The 16311-nt window shown below is 37.8% G+C and overlaps 1 protein-coding gene across 1 annotated transcript in view; it reads right to left on the minus strand.

Moving 5' to 3' along the window:
* Positions 1-15541, minus strand: part of LOC127863450 (uncharacterized) — a 53005-nt gene extending 37464 nt beyond the window's left edge. Inside the window, exons 1-3 of the mRNA XM_052402979.1 lie at positions 14887-15541; positions 9534-9623; positions 1119-1352 (exon numbers count right to left, since the gene is read on the minus strand). Of these exons, the coding sequence (XP_052258939.1) occupies positions 1119-1189 (71 nt within the window). The 5' untranslated portion in view covers positions 1190-1352; positions 9534-9623; positions 14887-15541. The remainder of the gene's footprint in view (positions 1-1118; positions 1353-9533; positions 9624-14886) is intronic.
* Positions 15542-16311: the final 770 nt, after the last annotated feature.

Here is a 16311-nt window from a genome sequence, read left to right on the forward strand (position 1 = left end):
TTTTTTTAGAGAGTACAGCCCTACATGAAGCGATCATTTAGTGTATTGTAACCTGTAGATATTTTTAATGGTGGGCAATTAAAACCAGTTGAAATAAAGCTAATCACTCATGTCAAAAACTGATCAACCTTTATTAATTTAACTATTTAAAACAGTTAATGTGAATGAGATGTCTATTCTGTTATTATTATGCATTATCACAAGGTTTGAACATGGTACATACAAAAAATGATTTAATTCCCAGTCAAAAGCAAAAACACGATAGATATGTAAAACACGCTAGATATGTAAAACACGCTAGATATGTAAAACACGATAGATATGTAAAACCTACTCATCAGTATCTTAGGCTTGGAAACAAAGCCTTTAAAAACTTGAATCTATCAAGAAAGGTCTTTAATTTAATTATATTTTCTAATGGACTACAAACAAGTAAGAATGTGTTTCATAAGTGGTAAAGGGTTAGTTTTCTATTTCTTGTCACAACAAAATATTGAAGTAGTTTCACCAAACTATTGCTTATTTGAGACATCAAGCTGTTTTCTGTAATTTCTCAAATATAACCTTTGCGCTCGTTAACTGTAATATGATATCCTTTTAAAATAGTTTATAACAGCTCAGAAGAAGATTAACTCCATCTTACCCCCCCCCCCTTCAAATATATTTAATAAAGTTTGTCTCTGACGAATTATATAACAATTCATGTGATTTAAAAATGTGAATGTACTCACCTGTCGTCACAATACATGTATGTTCCTTGTATTATGTGACATAATAACGACTTGATCTGTTAAAAAAACAAAACATACAAGATATTGCCAAGTAATATGGTCCCCTACCGGTGAAACTCCACCATTGTCAGAACTTTTTAAAATATTTATTGCCATAGCAACCAGAATTCTTGACGTAGGAACAAAATGAAATGACGTGCATAATCTCCATATTGCCATCTATCCATGTTTCAAGTTTCATGAAAAAATATGAAGAACTTTTAAAGTTATCGCAGAATCCAGAAAAGTGTGACGGACAGACTGACTGACACACAGAGCGCAAACCATATGTCCCCTCCGGTTTCAACGGTAGGGGACAAAAAACTGAATCACTTTTAGAAGGCTGACCTTGACCCAGTCTGCAGCAGTGTGACAAGCATGTTAGCCAGCACCTCCAGCAGTTCCTGCTCCATCATCATAACGAAGACGACATCGGACCTCTCAAACAGCCCGCAACACAGCTGGAGGCTGTTGTGACACAGGGCCAGGTCGCCAGTTCAGTTGCCAAGCAAGCGAAGCACCAATGGGACAGCCCCCTGCTGGATACGACCCACGTCTTCTATCACTTCTTCTGGATAAAATCTGAAGCACAGGGGAGCAACAATCAATCCTTTCTTGCTCGGATTCGCTTTTTATGCCTTTGTAGGTTTTTATAAAATCAATAAAATTAAAGACTGTTCTCTAAAGATTTAAAGTTTTTAAGGCTTCAATTCCAATCCTAAGATATTGATGACCAGCAAACAGCATAAACCCATAAAGAACTCACAGTCTGTTCTGGTTTAGTGCTGGTTTTATGTAGCCTTTTTCACTTTGCTTCTGAGCTGGAGTGGGTAAAACATTTTGTTTTTAATTGGTATTTCTGTGGGAGTGGGGGTGTATCTGTGTGTGTCAGGGGGGGGAGGTTCTGAGGGAGAGGTAGAGGTCGTGTATGTGCATAAGGGGGGGTGCTGTGAGAGTGGGAGGGGTGGTGTTTGTGTGTGGGGGATGATCCTGGTCTTGGTATTAAATTATTTCTATAACCATAGCGACCACATAATTTGTCTCAAGATAAAAACTTACATGACATGCACATTCCCCATATGGCTCTCTTAGTCAATCTCAAAATGCATCAACATGCCTAATTACTGTTTGATCTATGACTAGCTAGCTCCATATTTTAGTTAGCACTTACTTCTAACATCAGAAAAAAAAATGTATGACAAAACTAAATTAATAAGCATATTCTAGAACAAGTCTGATATAGTTGTAAATAATGTTTTGTTTTACTTTAAAATGACAGATGTGTATTGAATTAGAACAAAATCTTTTTAATTAATTTAATATTTATGTCTTTAAATTCATATTAAAGGGAGTTGTTCATAGTTTTGTATAAATGACAAATACAAAACAGAAGTCATATATTTAAAAAAAGAATGTATGCATTATATTTAAACAATATAATTAAAACTCCTGACTAAAAAAATGTTTCAAATATGTGTTTGTTTGTGGAGAACCATCAACCAAAATGAGAAAAACAAGCAAATTTGTTGTATTGATATATTGATAATTTTGTGAAAAACAGACAGATGGACATCGCAAATTCTATAACCATCCACCTTAGGCTGGGATAATAATAAAGCATTTGTAAATTTGCCATTACCAATAAAGCGTTGAAACCACTCTTAAAACTAACAAGTGGAAAAGCCTTATCCTTTGCTTTGCGAGGTCCCTGGTTTGAGTGCGAGATAAAACACATTCACATATTAATGTCCTTATAATTACAATCATGTACAACTCTTCCAAATAATTACATTTTTGTTAGTTCATTGAATGACATTCATCCAAATAATAAAAACATTTCAACAAGTCTATTTAAATGCATTATGGACCTTCTTAAACATTTATTAAAAGTCCAGATGTGATCCCGAAATTCAATTGTGTCTTAATAATTGTTTAACATGCATTTGGAAAACATTCACTATAAATAAATCTATCCAACCAAAAATAAAAATAATAATAACATTTCAGCAATCACAACATTTTTTGGGAAAAATAACAACTTATGTTAATTTATTAACATACATGCAAAAATGATCAACAAACAAATTTTGCCATGTTCAATACACATCAATCTGTGTTTAAAAAACAATGCACGGTAAGACAGACACAAATTTCTCACCTGTTTCATTAGAGTAATTAATTTCATATGCCACTGGCACTTTCACACCAAACAAAGCCATCATTTCACACTTACAGGCTTTGTGTCAACATTCACTTATTCTTTGACAGATTTTTCCAATTACACTCCAACACCGTTATTTCGAAGTCCTCGGGACCGTTTAAAAAACCTCGGATTAACGATAATTCGAAATAAACATTTGACAGAAGACTTTTTTGATTGATTCTTTAAAACTAAAACGTTGGAATTCGCATGGTTTGGTTACACGATACTATTAATAATTGTTTTATTTAAAAACGTTAACTAGTCAGAGAGCAATAGATTTCTACTTATAACAAACGGAGGAATAAAACGATTCTTTTTCTCTTTTTTATCGTACTCTAATTACAGAACATATAAAATATTAGAATAGCACAAATTATGAAATTTACACGCTACGCGCATATGACAAAGGTGTAATTATCGGCTGTTGACGGGCCACGCTCAGACGACAAAGGTGTGAAATTACGCTCAGTGTTTTGCAGTTTTGGCTTCGGATTAAAGATTGATAATTAGGTGCAAATTAAAGTGTTGGAACCGACAGAATCACTTCGAATTAACAATTTCTTCGGTTTAACGAAGTTCGGATTAACAATGAAATTTACATTAAACAAAGAAGAACCGAAATCGGGACCCGAAAAATACTTCGAAATAACGGTAACTTCGGATTATCGGTGTTCGAAATAACGGTGTTGGAGTGTAGTATAAATTAACAAAATATTTTCAAACATCATCAACAAATCTGGTATTAGTTCAGAATAAATATCAATTAAAAAAAAATTAAGGATTTAAACACTTATACTAGATCAAATGTTGGGGTAAAAAAAGGATATATAATATTGATAAGCATTGGTTACCTACATCTTATAACAGGCAGCCTACTTGTAATTCTTGCTAATAAAGCACTAGCTATTCTACATTATGGAAACAATGGATTGACATCAATTGCTACCTACTTCTTGGTACATTCTTTGTGCTTGTGTATTTCTCTACTAGCACTAGCCTGTGCCTGGGACAAGGAGCTACATTATACAATACAGAAAAAATGGGTGGACACCAGTGGCTACCTACTTCTTGGTACATTCTATGTGCTGGTGTGTTTCTCTACTAGCACTAGCCTGTGCCTGGGACAAGGAGCTATATTCTACACTTCATAAACTATGGATGGACATCAGTGGCTACCTACTTCTGGGTACATTCTATGTGCTGGTGTATTTCTCTACTAGCACTAGCCTGTGCCTGGGACAAGGGGCTACATTCTACAATACAGAAACAATGGATGGATATCAGTGTCTACCTACTTTATGGTACACTCTATGTGCTGGTGTATCTTTACTAGCACTAGCCTGTACCATAGTTTCTAGATTCTACAATTCAGAAATTATGGTTGGAGATCAGTGGCGACCTACTTCTTGGTACATTCTATGTGCTGGTTTATTTCTCTACTAGCACTAGCCTGTGCCTGTGACAAGGAGCTACATTCTACAATACAGAAACAATCAATGGACATCAGTGGCTACCTACTTCTTGGTACATTCTATGTGCTGGTGTTTTTCTTTACTAGCACTAGCCTGTGCCTGGGATAAGGAGCTACATTTTACAATACAGAAACAATGGATGGACATCTGTGGCTACCTACTTCTTGGTACATTCTATGTGCTGGTGTTTTTCTTTACTAGCACTAGCCTGTGCCTTGGACAAGGAGCTACAATCTACAATACGGAAACAATGGATGGACATCAGTGGCTACCTACCTCTTGGTACATACTAAGTGCTGGTTTATTTCTCTACTAGCACTAGCCTGTGCTTGGGACAAGGAGCTACATTCTACAATACAGAAACAATCAATGGACATCAGTGGCTACCTACTTCTTGGTACATTCTAAGTGCTGGTTTATTTCTCTACTAGCACTAGCCTGTGCTTGGGACAAGGAGCTACATTCTACAATACAGAAACAATCAATGGACATCAGTGGCTACCTACTTCTTGGTACATTCTAAGTGCTGGTTTATTTCTCTACTAGCACTAGCCTGTGCCTGGGACAAGGAGCTACATTTTACAATACATAAAAAATGGATGAACATCAGTGGCTACCTACTTCTTGGCACATACTATGTGCTGGTGTATTTCTTTACTAGCACTAGCCTGTGCCTGGGACAAGGAGCTACATTCAACAATACAGAAAAAAAACGGATGGACACCCGTGGCTACCTACTTCTTGGTACATTCTATGTGCTTGTGTATTTCTCTACTAGCACTAGCCTGTGTCTGGGAAAAGGAGCTATAATCTGCATAATGGAAACTATGGATGGAAATCAGTAGCTACCTTCTTCTTGGTACATTTTATGTGCTGGTGTATTTCTCTACTAGCACTAGCCTGTGCTTGGGACAAGGAGTTATATTCTACATTATGGAAACTATGGATGCACATCACTGGCTGCCTTCTTCTTGGAACATTCAATGTCCTTGTGTATTTTTCTACTAGCACTAGCCTGTGCCTGGGATTCTACATTCTACAATACAAATAAACAAGATGGCCAAGATGGCCCTAGTTCGCTCACCTGAGAGGAGTCGGTTCATTCAATCTTTACCAAATGTCAAACTTGACCTAGATATTGTCCAGACAAACATCGTGGACAAGTTTCATCATTATATCATCTGCAAGTCATGATCAATGTACCTATGAAGTTTCATGATCCTAGGCGTAAGCATTCTTGAGTTATCATCTGGAAACCATTTTTCTAAGTTGAGTCACCATGACCTTGACAGCCATTGTGTGAATACGTTTTATTGCACTAAAACCTTGACCTTTGACCTAGTGACCTGGAAATCAATAGGAGTCATCTGCAAGTCATGATCGATATACCTATGAAGTTTCATAAACCTAGGCATAAGCGTTATTGAGTTATCATCCAGAAACCAATTTACTATTTCAGGTCACCATGACATTGACCTCTGACCTAGTGACCTGAAAATCAATAGGGGTAATCTGCGAGTCATGATCATTGTACCTATGAAGTTTCATGATCCTCGGCATAAGCTTTCTTGAGTTATCATCCAGAAACCATTTTACTATTTCAGGTCACCGTGACCTCGACCTTTGACCTAGTGACCTGAAAATCAATAGGGTCATCTTCGAGTCATGATCAATGTACCTATGAAGTTTCATGATTCTAGGCATGAGCGTTCTTGAGTCATCATTTGGAAACCATTTTACTATTTCAGGTCACCGTGACCTTGACCTTTGACACAGTGACCTGAAAATCAATAGGGGTCATCTACGAGTCATGATCAATGTACCTATGAAGTTTCATGATGCTAGGCCTAAGAGTTCTTGAGTTATCATCCGGAAAACATTTTACTATTTCGGGTCATCGTGACCTTGACCTTTGACCTAGAGACCTGAACATCAATAGGGGTTATCTGCAAGCCATGATCAATGTATCTATGAAGTTTCATGATCCTAGGCATAAGCGTTCTTGAGTTATCAACCGGAAACCATTTTACTGCTTTGGGTCACCGTCACCTTGACCTTTGACCTAGTGACCTAAAAAACTATAGGGATCATCTGCGAGTCATGATCAATGTATCTATGAAGTTTCATGATCCTAGGCATAAGTGTTCTTGAGTTATCATCCGGAAACCATTTTACTATTTCGGGTCATCGTGACCTTGACCTTTGACGTAGTGACCTGAAAATCAATAGGGGTCATCTGCGAGTCATGATCAATGTACCTATGAAGTTTCATGATCCTTGGCATAAGCCCTCTTGAGTTATCATCCGGAAACCATCTGGTGGACGGACGAACCGAAATGAGCAAAACAATATACCCCTCTTCTTCGAAGGGGGAGGGGGGGGGGGGCGCGGGGGGGGGCATAATGAGAAAACTGCCCCCCCTCCCAGCAGCCATGTTATTCAACTCACCGGAACCATTTTTGTACTCAACTCTTGTATCAAGGAAACAAATGTTCAGAGCAAATTTCATGAAAATTGGGCCAAAAATGTGACTTCTACTGTGTTCACATGTTTTCACTAAATACATATAGAGAAAAATGCCCCGCCCACTGGCGGTCATGTTTTTTCACCGATCCCAACCATTTTCAAACTCGTCCGAGATATCAATAAAACCAATGTTTTGACCAACTTTCATGATGATTGGGCAAAAATTGTGACTTCTAGAGTGTTTACAAGGTTTCTCTATAGCCAAATAGGGAAAGCTGTCACTATATACATATAGAGAAAAATGCCCGGCCCACTGGCAGCCATGTTTTTTCACTGATCTCGACCATTTTCAAACTCGTCCGAGACAACAATTGAACCAATGTTTTGACCAGCTTTCATGATGCTTTGGCAAAAATTGTGACTTCTAGAGTGTTTACAGTGTTTCTCTATAGCCAAATAAGGAAAACTGCCCCACCCACTGGCGGCCATGTTTTTCAACGGATCGGAACCACTTTTGAACTCAACCAAGATATCATTAAGACAAACATTTTGACAAAGTTACATGAAGATTGGGCATGAAATGTGACTTCTACAGTGTTTACAAGGTTTTTCTTTTTCTTGACCTAGTGACCTAGTTGTTGACCCGGCACAACCCAGTTTCGAACCTCGCCGAGATTTCATTGGGACAAAGCTTCTTTCCAAGTTTTCTTTAAGATGGGACATTAAATGTGGCTTCTAGAGTGTTTACGAGCAAATAATAACGGACAGACATACGACGGACAAAGACCAGTCACAAAAGCTCACGATGTGTTTGTGAAACACAATGTCCCCCTATATGACGTTTGACCTTGAAGGATGACCTTGACCCTTCACCACTCAAAATGTGCAGCTCCATGAGATACACATGCATGCCAAATATAAAATTGCTGGCTTCAATATTGCAAAAGTTATTGCAAATGTTAAAGTTGGCGAAAACCAACCAACAGACCAACCAACGAACAGACCAACAGACCGGGCAAAAACAATATGTCCCCCCACTACTATAGTGGGGGGACATAAAAAACTTTTTTTCGGGGGGGATGGTTTGGGTGGAGTCTATTGTCAGATAAGTGTTGTTTTGTCAAAGTATCAATCAAATCTAATCATAAATAAAGAAGTTATGGCAATTTTGGCAAAATTTAATAATTTGACCTTGAGAGTCAAGGTCATTCAAAGTTCAAGGTAAAATTCAACTTGCAAGGTACAGTACCCTCATGATAGCATGAAAGTATTTGGAGTTTGAAAGCAATAGCCTTGATACTTAAGAAGTAAAGTGGATCTAAACACAAAATTTAACCATATATTTAAAGTTACTAAGTCAAAAAAGGGCCATAAGTCCGTAAAAATGACAACCAGAGTTATGCAACTTGTCCTTTACTGTCCCCTTATGACAGTTTGCAAGTGTTCCAAGTATAAAAGCAATATCTATGATACTTTAGGGGTAAAGTGGACCAAAACACAAAACTTAACCAAATTTTCAATTTTCTAAGTATAAAGGGCCCATAATTCCGTCAAAATGCCAGTCAGAGATACATAACTTTGCCTGCACAGTCCCCTTATGATAGTTAGTAAGTGTTGCAAGTATGAAATCAATTGCTTTGATACTAACGGAATAAAATGGACAAAACTTAACCAAAATTTTCAATTGTCTAAGTATAAAAAGGGCACATAATTCTATCAAAATGCACGCCAGAGCCAGAGTAATCTAACTTTGCCTTCTAGTCCCCTCATGATAGTAAGTAAGTGTACCAAGTTTGAATGCAATAGCATTGATACTTTATGAGAAAAGTGGACTTAAACGCAAAACTTAACCGGACGCCGACGCCAACGCAGACGCCGACGCCAAGGTGATGACAATAGCTCATTTTTTTTTTCAAAAAATATATGAGCTAAAAATTAAATGTCTGTAAAAAGAATACTTATTTCATCTTGTTTAAACTTTAAACACCTTTACTGCATCTTTACACACCAACTGCATGCCCATATTTGGAAATCTGGATGAATTATGGAACTTTCATATACCCCAGGGGTGCAAATAAACTGGGCAAAAGCCGAGCGTTGGGTGGTCTTGAAAATAAATCAGTCTTTTTTTTTTTAAGCATGGAAAGCCTATCTAAAAATTTGCATGTAGTCCAATGGAATGATGCTGATTAAGAAAACAATACATTAGATTATATTTTGAAAGGTGCCAATTACAGTGGCGCTACCTTAATATGTGCATCTTGGGGAGACAGAGATAACACACGATTGCAAAAGCAGATAAGACTTGATACATAATTATGCAATTAGATAAAAGGGCAGTGTGGCGCTTAGAAAAAGGGGCATGGCGGGGCGCCACTCTGATTAGGCCTGGATAAAACACAAAGGGGGGGGGGCATGTGCTGGTTTCAGGTTGAAATAAAAAAGATCTATTTAAAACGCATTTATATTTAAATGAGAACATGTTAACAGTCTTAATTAATTGTATAAATGTTTCCAACTCGTAATGATCATTGCAAATAATTTTAGTTTTTTACGAAAATGTCTTGGTTGTTTAAAGCAGTGTTCTTTACAATATTATTAGGCTTAGTGCATGCTTGTTACCTGTGACAAAGCTTTCTTGACCGACATCACTATCAGAGCTTATGTGGGCCACTTGTCTTTCTGAAAGGGTCCACCATCTTTCATTCATTTCTGAAAACAAGGCATATTTTATTTATTTGCTCACACCTTTTCTTATGCATGTAAATTCTGTTCAATTTATTTTCACTGGGCTCTTTGTATGCCCCCGATAGGGTGGCATTATAAGCAGTTGAACTGTCAGTCCGTTTGTCTGTCTGTGTGTGTGTCCGTCCGAAAACTTTAACATTGCCCATAGCTTTTGCAAATATTAAATACAGCAACTTGATATTTGGCTTTATTCATGTGTATCTCTTGAAGCTGCACACTTTGAGTGTGAAATGTCAAGGTCTAGGTCATCCTTCAAGGTGAAAAGTAAAAAAAATACAATCCAAGGGAAGTAATGAGGTTTAAAAGGGAGATGTTCACAACCTGCCAAATTATATATTGAAATTTTATTTCAAAGCGGCCCAATAGGGGGCTTTGTGTTTCTGACAAACACATCTCTTGTTCATTCCATCACAATGGCCATGGTTAAACATTTAACAATGTTGACATTGAAATGTTCACAAATCTGACACAAACAAAATTAATGACAACTAGAGCTACTACTTGAATTAGAGAGCGGACACCATGCTGAATGTTAAAATACGCACTAAGTGACCCCGTGACCTAGTTTTAGGCCCAGAATGGCCCATGTTCACACTTGTCCTAGAGATCATTTAGATAAAACTTGTGACCAAGTTTGGTGAGGATTGGATGAAAACTACTTGAATTAGAGAGCGGACAACATGGTGAGGTTTAAAACGCGCCAAGATACCCGGTGACCTAGTTTTTAACCCGGCATGACCCATATTCAAACTTGCCCTAGACATTAACAAGATACAACTTCTGACCAATTTTGGTGAAGATTGGATAAAAACTACTTGAATTAGAGAGCGGACAACATGGTGAGGTTTAAAACACACTAAGTGACCCCGTGGCCTAGTTTTTGACCCGGCATGGCCCACAAAAAACAGCCAACACCATGCTCAATGTTTAAAATGCACTAAGTGACCCCGTGACCTAGTTTTTGACCCGGCATGGCCCATGTTCGAACTTGACCTACACATCATATAGATACAACTTATGACCAAGTGTGGTGAAGTTCGGATGAAAACTACTTGAAATAGAGAGTGGACACCATGCTCAATGTGTAAAACGTACTAAGTGCCCCTGTGACCTAGTTTTTGATATGGCATGGCCCATGTTCAAACTTGGCCTTCAGATCATCTAGATAAAACTTCTGACCAAGTTTGGTGAAGATCGGATGAAAACTACTTTAATAAGAGAGATGACACCATGCTGAATGTTAAACAAGAGCACCGCCTTGCGGGTGCAGACGGCTCATCTATTTTCTTTTTAAAGGTCATTTTCAATCACAAAGGAGAGAGGGGTGGAGTGAAGAGGGGTGTATAGTGTGGGGGTGTGGAATTTATTACATTATCTTCCAAAAATGCGAAAAAAAAGGGGAAAAAAAAAATTCGGGGGTGGGGGGGGGGGGGATTCTTGGGTGCAATGGTTCGACGGTATTTCAAACATAAAATAATAAAAATAAATATTTGTGTTTTTTTAACCGTTTCAAAAAAAAAATAATTTGGGTGGGGGGGGGGGTGGGGTGGGGTATAGTGTGAGGGTGTGGTGGTAATTTGTGAGATGATCTTAAAAAAAAAAATTAGGGGGGGGGATTCGGATGGGGGGAGGGGGGGGGGGTGGGGGGATTCTTGGGTGCGATGGTTGGACGGTATTTAAAACATAAAATAATAAAAATAAATATTTGTGCTTTTTAACCGTTTAAAAAAAAAAATTGTGGGGGGGGGTGGGGTGGGGGGGGGGGTATAGTGTGAGGGTGTGGTGGTCATTTTTGAGATGATGTTAAAAAAAAAAAAAAAAAATAGGGGGGGGGGGGGTGGCACGGGGATGGTTTGGGTGGAGTCTATTGTGGTATGTCAGGTAAGAGTAGTTTTGTCAAAGTATCAATCAAATCTAATCATAAATAAAGAAGTTATGGCAATTTCAGCAAAATTTAATAATTTGACCTTGAGAGTCAATGTCATTCAAAGGTCAAGGTAAAATTCAACTTGCCAGGTACATTAACCTCATGATAGCATGAAAGTATTTGAAGTTTGAAAGCAATAGCCTTGATACTTAAAAAGTAAAGTGGATGGAAACACAAAATTTAACCATATATTCAAAGTTACTAAGTCAAAAAAGGGCCATAATTTCGTAAAAAAATGACAACCAGAGTTATGCAACTTGTCCTTTTACTGTACCCTTATGATAGTTTGCGAGTGTTCCAAGTATGAAAGCAATATCTATGATACTTTAGGGGTAAAGTGGACCAAAACACAAAACTTAACCAAATTTATAATTTTCTAAGTATAAAGGGCCCATAATTTCGTCCAAATGCCAGTCAGAGTTACATAACTTTGCCTGCACAGTCCCCTTATGATAGTTAATAAGTGTTGCAAGTATGAAAGCAATAGCTTTGATACTGTAGGAATAAAGTGGACCTTAACACAAAACTTAACCAAATTTTCAATTGTCTAAGTATAAAAAGGGCACATAATTCTGTCAAAATGCCAGTCAGAGTTACATTACTTTGCCTGCACAGTCCCCTTATGGTATTTAGTAAGTGTTGCAAGTATGAAAGCAATAGCTTTGATACTTAAGGAATAAAATGGACCTAAACACAAAACTTAACCAAAATTTTCAATTTTCTAAGTATAAAAAGGGCACATAATTCTGTCAAAATGCACGCCAGAGTAATCTAACTTTGTCTGCTCAGTCCCCTCATGATAGTTAGTAAGTGTACCAAGTTTGAATGCAATAGCATTGATACTTTCTGAGAAAATTGGACCTAAACGCAAAACTTAACAAAAATTTTCAATTTTCTAAGTATAACAAGAGTGCCAAACTGTCACAAGATACGCCTGTTTGAAGGTTTTGGACAACTTGATAGCTTTACCATTTGAGTGGCAAAATGATATATTTTTGAAAATTAAGCAGCACATATTTGAACTTGACCTAGATATCAATTAGACACAACTTCTTACCAAATTTGGTAAAGACAGGATGAAAACTACTTCAATTAGAGAGCGGACACCATGCTAAATGCTTGAAATGCATTAAGTGACCTAGTTTTTGACCCAGCAAGACCCATATTTGTTCTTGACCTAGATATCATTTAGACTCAACTTCTGACCAAATTCAGTGAAGATCAGATGAAAACTACTTCAAGTAGAGAGCGGACACCATGCTAAACGCTTGAAATTCATTAAGTGACCTTGTGACCTATTTTTTGACCCGCCAAGACACATATTTGTTCTTGACCTAGATATCATTTAGACACAACTTCTGACCGAATTCGGTGAAGATCGGATGAAAAATACTTCAATTAGAGAGCGGACACCATGCTAAATCCTTGAAATGCACTAAGTTACCCAGTGACCTTGTTTTTAACCCAGCATGACCCATATTCGGACATGACCTAGATATCAACTAGATGCAACTACTGACCAAGTTTGGTGAAGATCGGATGAATACAATTTGAATTAGAGTCCGGACAAAGTGGCGGCCGTTGAAAATGCACTAATTGACCCTATGACCTAGTTTTTGACCCGGCATGACCCATATTCGAACTTGGCCTATATATCAACTAGATGCAACTGCTGACCAAGTTTGGTGAAGATCGGATGAATACAATTTGAAATAGAGTCCGGACAAAGTGGCCCCTTTGAAAATGCACTTATTGACCCTATGACCTAGTTTTTGACCCGGCATGACCCATATTCGAACTTGGCCTAGATATCAACTAGATGCAACTGCTGACCAAGTTTGGTGAAGATCGGATGAATACAATTTGAATTAGAGTCCGGACAAAGTGATGCCTTCCGCCCGCCGCCCGCCCGCCGCCCGCCCGCCCGCCAAGGGGTTTCACATAATACGTCCCGTATTTTATACGGGCGTATAAAAAGGGCACATAATTCTGTCAAAATGCACGCCAGAGTTATCTTACTTTGCCTGCCCAGTCCCTCATGATAGTAAGTAAGTGTACCAAGTTTGAATGCAATAGCATTGATACTTTCTGAGAAAAGTGGACCTAAACGCAAAACTTAACCGGACGCCGACGCCAACGCAGACGCCGACGCCAAGGTGATGACAATAGCTCATATTTTTTTTTCAAAAAATAGATGAGCTGAAAACGCACCAAGTGACCCCGTGACCTAGTTTTTGACCAGGTAAGGCCCATGTTCGAACATGGCCTTAAGATCATCTTGATACAACTTCTGACCAAGTTTGGTGACGATAGGATGAAAACTACTTGAATTAGAGAGCGGACACCATGCTGAATGTTTAAAACGCACTAAGTGACCCAGTGACCTAGTGTTTGACCCGGCAAGGCCCATGTTCATACTTGGCCTAGACATCATGTAGATACAACTTCTGACCAAGTTTGGTGAAGATCGGATGAAAACTACTAAAATTAGAGAGCGGACAACATGCTGAATGTTTAAAACGCACTAAGTGACCCCGTTACCTAGTTTTTACCTGGCAAGGCCCATGTTCGAACTTGGCCTAGACATCATCTAGATACAACTTCTGACCAAGTTTGGTGAAGATCGGATGAAAACTACTTGAATTAGAGAGCGGACAACATGCTAAATGTTTAAAACATTTTTGACCCAGCAAGGCCCATGTTCGAACTTGGCCTAGACAACATGTAGATACAACTTCTGACCAAGTTTGGTGAAGATCGGATGAAAACTAATTGAATTAGAGAGTGGACAACATGCTAAATGTGTAAAACGTTTTTGACCCGGCAAGGCCCATGTTCGAACTTGGCCTAGACATCATGTAGATACAACTTCTGACCAAGTTTGGTGAAGATCGGTTCAAAAATACTTGAATTAGAGAGCGGACACTTAATACGGACTGACAGACAGACCGATCGACCGACCGAACAACAGACAGGTTCACTCCTATATACCCCCTAAACTTCGTTTGTGGGGGTATAAAAATGCCATTTCATAATGTGAACATATGACTTTTTTCATCAACACTGTAAAAATTTCCCATTTAACAATTAAAAACTATGTTCCTTTTTACTGTAAACACTCTTACATGTGTTCCTATCAATCGTGATGAATTGTACATAAATATTGTCTCGGCATGAGTCTACCACCGGGGCATGAAAAAGAACAACAGGAATAACGCAATAATGTTCAACCATCATATTTATATTTTTATTAAATTAAGAGTTTGTTTGGTCATTAGGTCATGTGTGATGAAAAATTACCTTTTGTCATAGGGGTTCTGGCTCTCTGGTTATTACTAAGGATTGTCCATTAGCTTGTTGGCCATCTGAAAGCCTAACGACATTTATCAATTACTGCATAAATACTTATTATGAACATCAGGACTTTATTTCCTTCTCTAGCAAGGGCCTTATAAAATCATCTGCACCCAAGAGAAAGGCCCTTGCCTGTAAGAGAATGTTTAAGCTTACTTTGGGAAAATTCTTCCTTTTTTTCCCAAAAATGGAAGTCCAGACCCTTTCCCAAAGTCAAGAAAAAAGCATTCAGCATTTAAGAATTATCTGATATGAAATACAGTTAAAGGGACTATTTGATTCCCTGGAAGAATGAAATGTAATTCAAACACGATTGAGAGGAATTATTATTTGAATATTTGCCATGCAAAGGCATGTGAATGATGTAGGAAAGTGCATTCATGGTCTTTAAAAGTCATGTCTGGTCACATGTGTAGAAATATCTGCATATTCTATTCTTTAAATTACATTTTGACATGTTGGTACATGTAAAGGGAATATTGTGTGACTTAAGACAATAATATGGCAGAGCTGGGCCGGACGTATATAATCGGCCCGCTGCCGACATAATGGCCCGAGGCCCATTGGCCCGAGGGCCATTATGCGGTAAGGGCCCCGTGTTATCGTTTATATCACATATCATATACTATTTTCACTAAAATTTATACCGAACCAGCCTTCTGTACTTTTATTTTCATTCTTCTGATTACGCAATTTATGACGCAATTTATGAAGCAAGTCATGTGACGTAATTTCAATGACAAAACTACATAGACTCTCTGGATTTAAGGACAAGAATTTGAACGTGGAGGGTTTTTATTTAACAGTTTAATATTTTTTTAAGCATCGAACGATTCCAAAACGTGTTTTGTATTTTGTGTTTGTCATGCATAATTGGGAGCTGTGATGGAAATAAAATTATTGAAATCACTTCGACATTCGATTTTGTAATTCGTGTTTATGGTGACAGTGTTAAGCATGTGATGCAATCATTTAAAAAGTGTGATTTAAAATCAAAATAGATAGACAAATGCAATAACAGAAAATGGAATTACAAATCTTTGTTATTTTATTATTATAAGAACCGGATTTGAGTTGTCATCGACGTATGTGTGTCTTTTTCTATAAATTTTGCTGTTTCAGTGTTAGACGAATCATGTTAAAGCACAAATTGGGGCATCAATTTAATGTACAGATGAGTTTCAGTTTCAATCAATATTTGTATTATCCAAATTGTGTGCTACGTGTCATTATAATTATGTTAGATTCTTTCGTTGAGTTGAGGCTTAATTTTATTGATCAACGTTGGCTAAGACTGAACGTGGACACCATTTTGTTCAGTATACAGTCCAACCCCTATTTATGGCCACCCCTCATCGCCGGTCACCCCAT

Source organism: Dreissena polymorpha, unplaced genomic scaffold, assembly GCF_020536995.1.
Source record: "Dreissena polymorpha isolate Duluth1 unplaced genomic scaffold, UMN_Dpol_1.0 chrUn009, whole genome shotgun sequence".
Lineage (NCBI taxonomy): Eukaryota > Metazoa > Mollusca > Bivalvia > Myida > Dreissenidae > Dreissena > Dreissena polymorpha.